The 12,683-nt window shown below is 38.6% G+C and overlaps 1 protein-coding gene across 1 annotated transcript in view; it reads left to right on the top strand.

Moving 5' to 3' along the window:
* Positions 1-12,683, top strand: part of clpb (ClpB family mitochondrial disaggregase) — a 44,184-nt gene that overhangs the window by 15,371 nt on the left and 16,130 nt on the right. Inside the window, exons 4-7 of the mRNA XM_028464211.1 lie at positions 1,755-1,858; positions 3,806-3,934; positions 8,155-8,252; positions 11,817-11,931. Coding sequence (XP_028320012.1) covers positions 1,755-1,858; positions 3,806-3,934; positions 8,155-8,252; positions 11,817-11,931 — 446 coding nt within the window. The remainder of the gene's footprint in view (positions 1-1,754; positions 1,859-3,805; positions 3,935-8,154; positions 8,253-11,816; positions 11,932-12,683) is intronic.

Genomic DNA, 12,683 nt, shown 5'->3' with positions numbered 1-12,683 from the left:
CGAGGTACTCGTGTTTTGTTCTATAAAGCGGTACGCTCCAATGAAAGATGACACACAAGCACAAACTCCGACACTCAAACCCCCCAACCGGGGCGGAAATAGGCCCGACCCTTGCCCTTCGACTTGTACTTATGTACATGTGTTTCATGGGAGGGGAAAGTTCGTGAAAGAGAGTAAAAGGGAAGTAACCATTTGGAGGTATTCACCCTAACGAGAACAAAAACAAAACAGGATGACTAAATCATGCTAAAGTGTCAAGTTAAAGAATTTAATGTTTGCACTTCTTATTGTCACAAAGATCTGTGGAAGCTATGAGACACTTTTCAGGCTGTTGTTTTGAGTTGTAAGGAATACAAGTTGTCTACCACATATAGCTCTAGTATCTCTGCATGTGATTATGATGCTTATTTTGATCATTCATTTTACTATTGTTTAAAATATTGAACAATGACTAAAATTGATTCTAAACTAAATATCACCTCCACATGGACTGACGATTAAGGACAAACGATGTAACAAATGTTGATGCTGAGGACACCAAGTGTTGCAAAATACGTACTTTGGCAAATCAGTAATGGAGAAAACGAATAAAGGTGTTAGTTTTACGTTTTTCGTTTTCTGTACTGAAGCAAAAGAGCTAGAATTTGAAAAACAAGGCGTTTTCCATTTTTTCATTTTGGTTTTGGAAACAAATATCAAATAATGACTGTTTTTTTTTCTTTTTCATGTTTTTGTTACATAATGAAAAACAAATGAACGAATGATACACGGATTATTCCTCCCTACCATTGCTGAAGCTTGCACATGTGGAAATTTTGTTTTTTTTTTCATCATAGTTCTATATTTTTTAATGAGTGCTATGACATGGCTTATTGTTGTAGTTGAGGCTACATAAATAAAGTTCAAATGAATTCATGGGATTACCTGAAATAAACCAGCTTCCACTTTCTCTCTCCATTTGAAAGAATTTTGAAGCGTCGCTTTGCATTTAGATGGACATGAATGATGAGAATGCACCATGATGGCACTATCATTAGCCAACAAGTCTATGGGAGGTGAAGCCCTGATGAGAGAAAGTAGTAGTCCTGTCCTCTTATTTTTGTTGTCAAGTCTACTGACCAAACACACCAGCTAGTCAGCTGTTCCCTGTGAGCTGTCAGATTGGGCATTTCAACAATGCACAAAATGTTTCTGTTCATCAATGAGTTTTGAAAGAAAATCTATAATTTCATGGATTATATAGGCGACCGTGGCTCAGGTGTTAGAGTGGTCATCTTCTGATGGAGAGGTTGGGGATTCGATCCCAGGGCTATACCTGTCTGCATCAAAGTGTCTTTGGGCAAGACACTGAACCCTAAGTTGCTCCCAGTGGTCGACTAGCGCCTTGCCTGGAAGCTCTGTCCCACTGGTGTGTGAATGTGAGTGTGACAGGGTGAATGAGCTGATATTGTAAAGCCCTTTGAGACTACGTTGTTGGGGATAGAGCGCTATATAAATCAAGTGCATTTACCATTAATAAGTTATATTCTGAATATATTCTTCTAAAGGGGCCAGGTTTATGTCCTTTGATTTATTTGCCATTGTTAAATAATGTGTAAATATGTCTTACTGGTTTTTTCTCAGTTAAATCATTGTTAGAAATGAAAAGACAAAGCAAAAACATAAAATAGAAATGTATAAATGATATTGTATATGGTTTATAATAGATTCACCTTCTGATTTCTTACATGTTTGTTTGTCTCAATGCTTTCTAGTGTGGTCAAAGTTCTGCTGGAGGCTGGTGCTGATCCAAATGCGGGGGATGACTTTAATAATGTCTATGATACCTCACGGGAGAAAGGCATTCACTCACTGGAAGGTGAAAGACAACACACAAAGCATCTGTTTTTCCATATTTTACGCTTTGTTCTTTTTTGTATAGTTGCCAAGCATTGTTGTGTTAAACATAATATTTTTGAAACATTATCATTTGTATTGAAATTTGCATTTATGCACTTTTGCATAGCATTTCTTTGTTGTTCATTAATAAGGAGTGAGATTATGTTTGTTTTTTCCTCCTTTCTAGACAGCAGCACATACACATGCACTAACCTGCACACACTTTACCCCCCTTCTAGTCTGTGTTGGGTTTCTGCAGACATATTTATATGGGATATGTATATTGCAGACATTTATATGGCTGTCAGGTTTGGGTCCACGTGGGGCCGGGTTAGCGTGGGGAAGCGTTTCCCAGATGCACACTGATGGATGGGCTAGGGGGGCCTGTGCGACGCTTTATTAGGTTAGCTATGATTATCCCACCCTGTTTTTTTTCTGTCTCTTTTTCCCTCTAAGACACACACACATGCACTGTCGAGGAGAAGATGTGTGATGGGTAGATGAATGGAGGAAGAGAAAAAAATGAAGGCACTGTTGGAAAAAGAAGGACATGGGTAGTTTCAAGATCCAGAATATGGAAAGAGATGCAAATATAGGAGGGGGTGTCAGAGGGAGGGTAGGATGAAGGAAATGGTTGAAATAATGAGGGAGAGGACTGAAAGTCATGAAATGAATTAGAAAGTTATTTAAATGGAGTGAGTGCAAAGGGAGGAGAGAGGAAGTGATGACAGGAATTGATAGACACTGAGGAGGGCAAAGAAGAGACTGATGGAGAAGTGGCATAAGATGAGTGCTCTATGAAAAAGAATCAAAGCAAGTATGATAGAATAACTTTATCATTGATAAGAAGCTCAGCAAGAGAAAACTCTAATCTTGAACTACTAATATTTCCACAGTGACAGTTGAGCATAAATCAGAGAAAATATAAATGACGTTTTCAAAGCTGGAAACAAGAATTTTATATTTTCTAGATGCTAAAGATGGTATTGTCTCACATTGTGTTGTGAGACAATAGTGTTGTGTAGATAAAGCTGATCATAGTTTGTTCATCCAACCAGGGCCGGCTTTATGTCATTCGGTGCCCTAGGCAAGAGTGTACTTTGACTCCCCCCACCCCCTGAATGGAGAAAAATAGATAAAGTCTTTTTTTAAATTCTATACACAGTGTGTACACATTATTTATTTTAAATATCAAGACAAAACAATGCAATTATGCGACACAACAGACCATTGAAAAAAAATACAACCTATTTTATAACTCAGAATAATGCACTATAATACAATATAAAACCTAATGGTATAGTGCAAATGTCTTGAGGGAATAATAACAAAAATGGTGCAAAATCCAAAAGCAATGCAAAACAGTGCAATCAAAAGTTAAAATAAGATATAAAAGTTTCAGTACAAGGAAATTTCTACTTTCCTGCTTGGTTTTACTAGTCAGTAACACAAATGTTAAAACCAAAGAACACAATGTGCAAACAACACAATAGAATAGAATAGAACAAAAATTTAAATAAAATAAATATAAATATGGGCAGAAGATTAGCATGTACAGTTACAGATTTTCAATATGAATATTCAATTAAGAGAAAACATGTACAGTGATTTTAAAGGGTGTGTTCAACGTTTATTATACTTTTTTAAATTATTATTTAAGAAAGTATAGAAAATTGGTGGGGTGCAATTTGGCATCCCTCCAGCAGATGGCTCTAGGCGGCCGCCTGTGTCGCCTATCGGGAAGGCCGGCCCTGCATCCAACACGTTTTTGCTTCTCATTGGATGAGTTACCATATTTCCAGGTTATATAATCTTTTATTATTTTAATAACCGTATTCATTTTCCATTGTTTAAAAAAAACCAAAACAAAAAAACTGTTTTAATGTCAAACTTAGCGAATAACCTGTCATGTCTGTCATTTTCTCAGTGCTGGTGTCCAGAGAGGATGAGTTCAGCAGCAGACTCAGCAGCCGGGCTGGTTTTCGTGGTTGCACTGCGCTTCATTACGCTACCTTGGCTGACGACCCACGCACCGTCCGTATGCTGCTGGAAGCTGGTATGTTTTCTCTCAGGTCGGAAGCAAATGTCATTTTTACCACAACTATCAGGAACCTTGTTAACGTTTTCCACTTGCTGTACAGTCCAATTCCTATCCTTTGCAGCACTTGAATGACTGTTTTAATTTAATTTAATTTGATTAGTTAAAGGGTTCCTGTAGTGGAAAATGTATATAACAAAAACCGTGTTTAATGTATAACCACTAAACAAAATATCTGCTTTAAAAAACAACAACAAAACACATTAAACTGACTTTTTAGAATAATTGTATACCTTGGGGCATAAACTATGGGGAAGGAGACGTTACCGTACATACTGCTGCTTCATACCGAGAGTGAACAGAAAAACAACACTTTCCACAATGTAAACAGACCTGTTATGCCTCTACCTCCCACAATGCACCATTTCTTTAAAGCAACAGGCCAGGCCGAATAACGAAAGTGCATCATATCCTGTCCAATATTGCGGCTCTCCCGAAAGTATAAGATAATTCTAAAAAGTTCTTTTAATGTGTTTTTTTATTATTATTTTTTTAAAAAGGTGAACATATTTTGATTATTGATAATACATTAAACATATATTGGTTATATACATTTCCACTACTGGTACCCTTTAATGTATTTTTATTGTCTCTCAAGACATTTTCCTAGTTTTTACTGAAGTCAAACACTGACAATAAATTGCCTCCCTTTAATATTTTTTAAATATAGAAAAAAAAAACCTAATATACGTAGCATTTCTGATTTTGATCTATTGATCTGAAAACCAACAATTTATATATACCTTATTAGAATATTAACATCAAATTGATTACCCGTTCTTGTCCCTCTGCCCCGCCCCATCAATACACTCGCACCTGTCGTTGACTCAGCTTTACACACGCAGGCACACACGCACACACACACACACACACACTCACACATACGTACGTACAAACACAATAACACACACAGACCCTGGAGGCAGAGCATCCCCCCAGTTTCCAGGCGAGCAGCTCTTAAACAAGTAAGGCCTTGTTGAACTGTGACCCCCCAATGCCGAGTATGCCCTTGGGGTAGCTCCACACATCCACAGGAAATGTGTCTGTGTGTGGTTTTTAATGTGTGTGTGTAGAACCTTGAAGGGTGCATCGAAGCTTTCATTAGAATATTTAAACATCCATTCATTCGTATTTACTCTAATCTTAATATATTTACGGCTTTTGTTGACGCCTTTGGAAATCTTTCAGAATAAATTTGTATTTTCTGTGGTCGGAATAGATTTTTTTTTTTATGTAAAAACACTCAATTTTAGTATCAAACAGTCCTAAAAGCATCTACCTACATGCACAGAAACCTTTGCTTACACGCTTGTATTAATGTCTTGTTTATGTTTGTGATGGATGGTGCATCTAAAGCCCTGTCTGCCCGTCTCAGCCCTGAGTCTGCAAGCACTCGGTACGCTTAAACAAATCACCTCGTCTAACTCGATCAGTTGTTCTGCAGACGCATTTTTTGAATTAAAAAGGTAAGAAATTTCACAAAGCAGATGCATTTGTTTTAGGACAATCGGATTAAAGAGGCAGGTTGTTCTTCGCCCCGGCTGCTCCTCTGTTGGGTGGGCGCCACCATCACAGTGAATAACAGTCATGACATCACACTCTCAATAAAGCACATTGCTGTTTGTCTACACGTGAGGCTGTACCATAATTAGACACTGATAGAAGTTTTTTGGCTTTTCGTGATAAATCATCTATCATTTTCCTCCTCAGACCCTATTATTCATCTTTTTATACATTACAGAATATCTTACATGATGCCTGAGGACATTTGCGTAGATTTAAGTGTGTGTGTTTCCCCCCTGTGATTGTGCACCTTCATCAATGTACACACACACCTCAGATATTTGCAGAGTTGTGTCTGTCCTGTACTTATTTCCCCTGTGTTTGTGTGTAACTGTGCTGGCTGTGGTTTTGCTCTTTTGGCCTTAGCTGGCCCTCGACTCACATCTCCATCCATCACAGTCTCTAGGCCCAGCCTCAGGCTTCACTCCACACCGCGGTTCCTCGGTCTACCTGCAGAGGCTCTCCCCAGGCTCTCTGCATCAGGCCTGCGGCCAGGGGCACTGAGTAATGGACGGCTTCATAGGTGGTAGGAGACCAGGAGAGACACACATGCTCATGGAGGCTCACAATGCAGACACAAGGGCACACTTGCATGCATAAAGAGCAGCAGGGGCTCTCTCCCACCAGCTGCAGTGAAAGAGAGGGAGGAGGAAGTAGGAAAAGAGGAGGAGACTTCTAACAGGCATAACTAAAGCACTCCTAATGAAGGCATACTGTGAGTGTGTGCATGTGACACTGTGCAGCTCGGCCCTGTGTGTGTGTGTGCATGTGTGTTTGTGCCTGCACGACTGTCGTTAGTGTTGATCCTGTTATAAAGTGCTATGGCCCAAAGGGTTGGCCTGATATTAAAGCTCTAAATGATGCTATTTATTATGTCCAGTGTTCGTGTGTGTGTGCGCGCGCGTGCGTGTGTGTGTTGGGTGCTTTATTGCTTTCCTTCCTCATGATTTTGGCGGTCAGGGTGGTTTAGTGGTGTATTGTTGTCAGGATCGATAGCTTTTGTGAGCGGGTCACATAATTTAGGGCTTTATCGATAATCATCCCTGTGATTATTAGTCTCTGTGGCCGGTGCTTGGGAAACGGCAACAACCATCATGTGTATTGATTACAGGCAGTATTTCATCCAAAGAAAAAAAACTTTATATTGATACACCTAATCGTAACATTTTTATAGGACATATGTTACTATCACGCTGAAATCCACATGTATTATAAATTGAAGTGGGGAAAAACTGCTGACATTGTTTTAGGATGGAGACCATAAAAAGAAGGAAAAGTTAGTGACTTGCTTCATTTTCTATTATTTCCATCATCGTTTTACTCATTAGCACTGCTGATTCCACTTTTTATTTGAATTAAACATATTTTGTCTTTTTTTTCTCTTTTTGCATTTTTAACTTGAGTTCACATCTAAACTTTATCTTCGAGATGAATTTCTCTGAATCAGGGACACAGGGCACTAAATCCTATCTTAGCTTACTTTGGATGAGCTCACAATGCACTTTGGACACAATGGCAATATTTTTTTTGAGATTTCTACTTAATTAGCTGTTTTTTGTTTTGTTTTTTAATCCAGATCTTCTAAGATGTAAATGTCTTGTCTTTGAGTTTTGCCTGTTTTTTCACGCTCATGCATTTCTTTACATTATATATATATATTATTTTATTAAACTTCCAACTCTTACAAAGCAAAATCACAAGGGTTACGGTTATAGAGGTAAAACAAAAAACGAAATGCAGTTTTCTTTTAATACATAATATATTTAGACTCAAGACTTTAAAGAGTAAATAATGTAATTTCGTGGGTTGTTGAAATATTGTTATAGTGACTCTGACAGATTGCTTAATTGTGTTCAAATCTAAACATTTCTCTGGGGTAGTAGCCCCCCCACCCGGCGATCACGGCGATTGTTTCCATTTGTATAGGGGTCTATAGGATGAAGGAGGGACTTATATACATTAATGTGTATGAATTACCACCGGCAGTAGACCATAGTAAAAGACTAGTTAGGATTTTTTTTTGCATTTCAAAAGAATCATACATAAATGTAGATTTGTCAGAAACTCCAGATATCAGCTTTAATGGTGATGGCAGGTCAGGACATGAGGAGCTGCTAAACACCAGCTCTAACAATCCCACCGCCATCCAGCCGTAACACACTCCTCCCGTGCGGTGACATTATTTGCTGTCTTTATTCATACTGCAAACCCGTGATGATTCAAGAAAGATCCGCCGGTTTCTGACCCTTCCTGCTGAGCTGTGTATGCCTTAAACCCAGCATCCCCATCCTGCAGTGTTGTTAACAACTGTATAATAGTTATAGGTGCCGGGGTGTGGGTGCGGGGGTCAATGTGTGTGTTATTGGCACGCGTTGCAGATATGAAACCCCTGCTGAGCCATTGCCTGGGCCTCCTGCTTCTCTGCAGTTTGCCTTGGTGACCCCTGAACCTACGTGACCTCTCACCCCGAACCTTACGTTTGGGATTGACGTTTTGAACATCCTGCTGAGGAGAGATGAGCGTATTCTTGGCATGCCATGCTACAAAATGATAAATGTTTTTCTTCTGAAGTTGGTTAAGCAGTTTGTTAATTCCGTTTTTTGTGTTTGACTCAGGTGCCAACCCCATTCAGATGAATAGTTTTGAACACACAGCACGGTCCTATGCGAAGGAGGGAGAAGTGAGCAAGCTGCTGCAGGAGTGGGAGGGAAAGGTAAGCCTCGTCCATAGTGTTCATATTCTTTAGCTGCCATACATGATGCCCAGATATCACCTGCAACTAATGCTACAAACCTAATTAGATTAACATCTATTTTTTTACTCAGTTGGTTTAAAGGTCCCGGCCCTCTCCCCAGACATCTGCGTCATTTACTTGGTGCCGTGCACTAACTCACCAGGGGGCTGTGGTTGATTGACAGGTGCTATTGAGCTTTAAGCTGGGAAAGCTGTGCAGTGTTAACTGGGGTTAAAAACATGGCAGAGGTATTTGTTTGGTATGATACAGCATCATGTCACTGCATGGATTTTTTTTTCTAATGAATACCTAACTGTGACTTGATTACACATAACTGACGACAACAATTCAGAAAATGCAAACAAACAACAAAACCGCAACAAAAAACACACAAACCCATTGTTTTTTTCCTGCATTAATCATTATTCTAAACGCTGGCATGAATGTTGATAGTAGTGGCCACGTTTACATGGGACCTTTAATTCCCCTTTCATTCAGAATAAAACTTAATTCCTCTTTAAACTGACCTTGTAAACACTTAATTCCTAATGCAAATGTAATTCCAAATTAAACTTAAATCCGAATTAGGTGGCTGTTTTTTTAAAATTTTAATTCCGAATTAAGTAATTCCTCGGTCTTATAAACACTTAAATCCGCTTTAACTTCATTCCGGTAGTTCTGCGCATGCTCGATTTACTGCGATGATGCGCTGGTGAAGACATAATCTAAAATGGCCGCCCGGACTCAAACCGACACTATTTATTGAATAAGAGCCTTAGAAGACATGGATATAATGAAAAGAGTGGATGGATGGAAGCATAACCCTTCTCACGGACACATGGACTTATTACACAGACAGACATCGGAAGCAGAACACTTTAATTCCAAATAATTTAATTCTGAATAATTCATTCCGAATTAAAAAAAAAAAAACATGTAACCGTTGCCAGTGTGACCCTCGGATGGGATGATTTGTTTAAAGTGTGGCTATTGGGGATTAGGGGAAAGCACTTAATAAAGCTGATTGGTGCTGCTACATGCACAAACATTCATACACATGAAACAACAGTATGATACACCATTACCTCATTTGTCAGTTTCCACCTAAATGGTGGATACCCAGTTACATTCTTTGTGTAACTTCCTTTTTTTTTTTTAGATAAAACACTTTATCTTCACTTTAGAAGTGGCTTTGTTGGGTTTTTTTTTTCTATACCCAGCAGTGACCTCTGTTAGAGGAACCGTTCTCTGGAGATGTTGAAAGTGATAACTGTTATTAGTCTGTGGAGCTATTTCTAAGTAAACTGTATGGCCCATATTTTTGAAAGGAAGAAACATGTCCTCAAACCATTAAAGAACACATCTCTGTTTGCAACAACTATCAAGCTTTGAGGCATAAGAAGTTTCTTAGTATTATTTATTATAATTGACAGAAAAAAATTAAGGTAAATGAAAAAAAAAATTCACTCAGGCTACCTCAAAGCTTCCTTTGTAATTTTCATAATTTGAATAAGACCACCAATTTTGCATTTTAAAATGTGTCCATAAATGCAAATTAACACTTGGCAGCTTATTTGGGATTGAACAAAACTGCAGCCTACCTCCCTAACTGCAGAATTCTAGTTATTTCACTGGTGTCTAGCAGCAGGGTCTTCTGTTTTCCTAAATAAAACTCGAGTTATCCGTACTTATCCCCCGGCTTGACAGCGAGCTGGAGCTAAGCAAGATGGAGAGAGAGAATAAGCAGACTGCATCACTGCAGGGTGAAACGCAGGAGTCTGGGGAGACAAAGAGGGAAGGATAAATGAGTCATGGGGTGGTCATGAGAGGCAAAGAAAGAGATACCGAGGGGTTGAAAGAATAGAGCAGCAAGCAGCAGGAAGAGGAGAGAAGACTAGCTTCACACAAGAGAGGAAATAGAAATTGGAATATTATCGCAGGGAGGCGAGCCTGATGTGGAAGAGGACAGTGAGAATATCAACATGCAAAGCTCCACATCTGCAATATAGGAGTAGATGTATTAAAAACATTGAAGATTTATTTTTAATCCTATATGCCCTGATGACAGATAATAAGTAATGGTTTAGAGAGCATTGGAATTGATCAAATTAACAGCCAATAAATTTACTGTTAAGGAATTAGATACAGTATTTATATAATGTTATTATAACTATAATAACAGGGGAGTGGTGGCCTAGTGGATAAGGAAGCGGGCTTGTAATCGGAGGGTCACCAGTTTGAATCTCATCTGGGCCATCACTGTGGGACGTTGAGCAGGTCCCTTAACTCCCAACTGCTCCTTAGGGATGGGTGAAATGCAGAGGACACATTTATATATATGTGTAAACATATATGATGATGAATAAAAGCGAAAGCCCCAATTTAATCTTAACCTTTAATAATCTAATATTATTTTATTATAGCATCAAAAAATGTCATTTTATCAAACAGGTTAGTAGTGTGTTGACATTACAGATCCAAAATCCTTGTCAGTTTAGACTAGCTGTGGTGTGTATAATACACTGGATGATGGTCTAATGCAGTGTTCCTAAAATGGGGGTACATGTACCCATAGGGATACCCAATGGCACTACGGGGGGTACTTGAGAGAGTGAGAGTGAAAAATTAACAAAAGAAAGCATTAAAAATATGTAATTTTAAAATATTTTCCGAGCTAAAAATGATAATATTGATCAAAATGATCTGGATTAGAACATGAACTGGAAACACAAGAGTCCGTCTTGATCCCAGACCAGGTGGGAGATGACCAGAAATGATAAGTAACTCTAGAAAAAAATTTATTCAGGAGGCATTACTGTTTCATTCCACTTATTAACAAAGTTAGATTATATAAAATGTGTTATCACTTGTTCATTCCATCATTATGTTCTATACTTGTTTTTTATTATTAAATGAGCAAAATGTTGTTGTCAGACAAAGGGGTACTTGGATTCAGGAATAAGAGAAAGGGAGTACCTGGAACATAAAAGTTTGAGATCCAAATCTTTTTTGTCTCGTGTACCCCATTCGCAATTTTATCAAACCATGTGTACCCCCTCTTCATATCATAAGTACCCTTCATATTGTTTTTAATTTGTGGAACAGCAAGTTCTCCTAAACCCCTAAATGTGTCTTGAACATTGTTTTTAATTTGTAGATGAAGCCTTAAGGAACCAATGAGCGCACTTTAAAGTGTAATATAGTTACGCTACAACTTTTATGTGATGACTTTAATAGTAAGTAAATGCATAGATTTGAAGCAGCTTATTATTGGTGTAATGGTTGATCTGTAATTCACACAGATGACATCATCTATTCAGCTACTCTGACTGGTGGATACACATTAAAGTAGATAAAGGTAACGATAAAGAATAGTGCATGTGCTGTGGTTCAGCTGCAGTCCTAAATGTTTCTTTGAGATTTGATTATACATTGATTATACATTGACCCTCCACAGTTCGTCTGTTGCCTCCTTTGTTGCAGAGTCATTGAGCGTCTCGTCTTTTTTCTCTAACATGTTTTTTGTTTGAAACCATCTTCCAGTTTCAGGAAGCACAGGCTCGGCGGGAGGCGCAGGAGAGGAGAAGGTTCCCTCTGGAGAAAAGGCTAAAGGAGCACATCATTGGACAAGAAGGGGCCATCAATATCGTGGCTTCAGGTAAACAAACATACACAGAACTGCTCAGGAGGTGCACAAAAATCTCTGTCTTCCCAATTAATGTAATAAATGCCTGCCGTCAACCTTAAAACCAGTGAACACCACATCGTCCTAGTGGGTAGGGCTGGGCGGTATGACCAAAAATGTATATGACGGTATTTTTCAAAATAAAAAACGGTTTCACGGTATAAGACAGTGTTTTTTTTTTTTTCATGCATAATCAGGTGTTCACTGTATTTTCTACTTATTGAGAGAGGAATTACTGCACTAGATTGACTTAGGATGCTCTATTTTACTGCCATGATGAATGAATATTGTAAAATAATTCCACACTAGTAGTAATACTAGTCTGCAACAGCAGCCCAATGGCTCTTTGCCGCGCTAGCTTAGCTTTAGCATTAGCTTTATTTCTAGCTTTAAATGCTGCATACTCAGTGGTGTGGTGGTTTCTTATGGTGAATAATGCAGTTTTGTTTGCAGCTCCACCAGGACTTATTTTTGTGTTATAGGAATTACAAATTGCGATCCTTTTTTCTCTTTTTTTGCGTATTACTGCCGACATCTAACCATGCCTCCATGTCCGTGAGTGTTGTTCTCCTTTCTTATCCATTTACACTGCTACTAACACCAGAGAGCTATTTTTTACCTTCCTATTTAGAAGTGCAACGTTGAAAACGGTCCTGTCTGAAACGCGGCGCAGCGTAGCGTCCCGAAAGTTGTGTAATCAAATACACCGGTACGGCGGTATATCA

Source organism: Gouania willdenowi, chromosome 13 (assembly GCF_900634775.1).
Source record: "Gouania willdenowi chromosome 13, fGouWil2.1, whole genome shotgun sequence".
In the NCBI taxonomy this organism is placed as follows: Eukaryota; Metazoa; Chordata; class Actinopteri; order Blenniiformes; family Gobiesocidae; genus Gouania; species Gouania willdenowi.
Note: the sequence above shows the minus strand (reverse complement) of the source record. Positions and strands in the feature narration are given on the sequence as shown.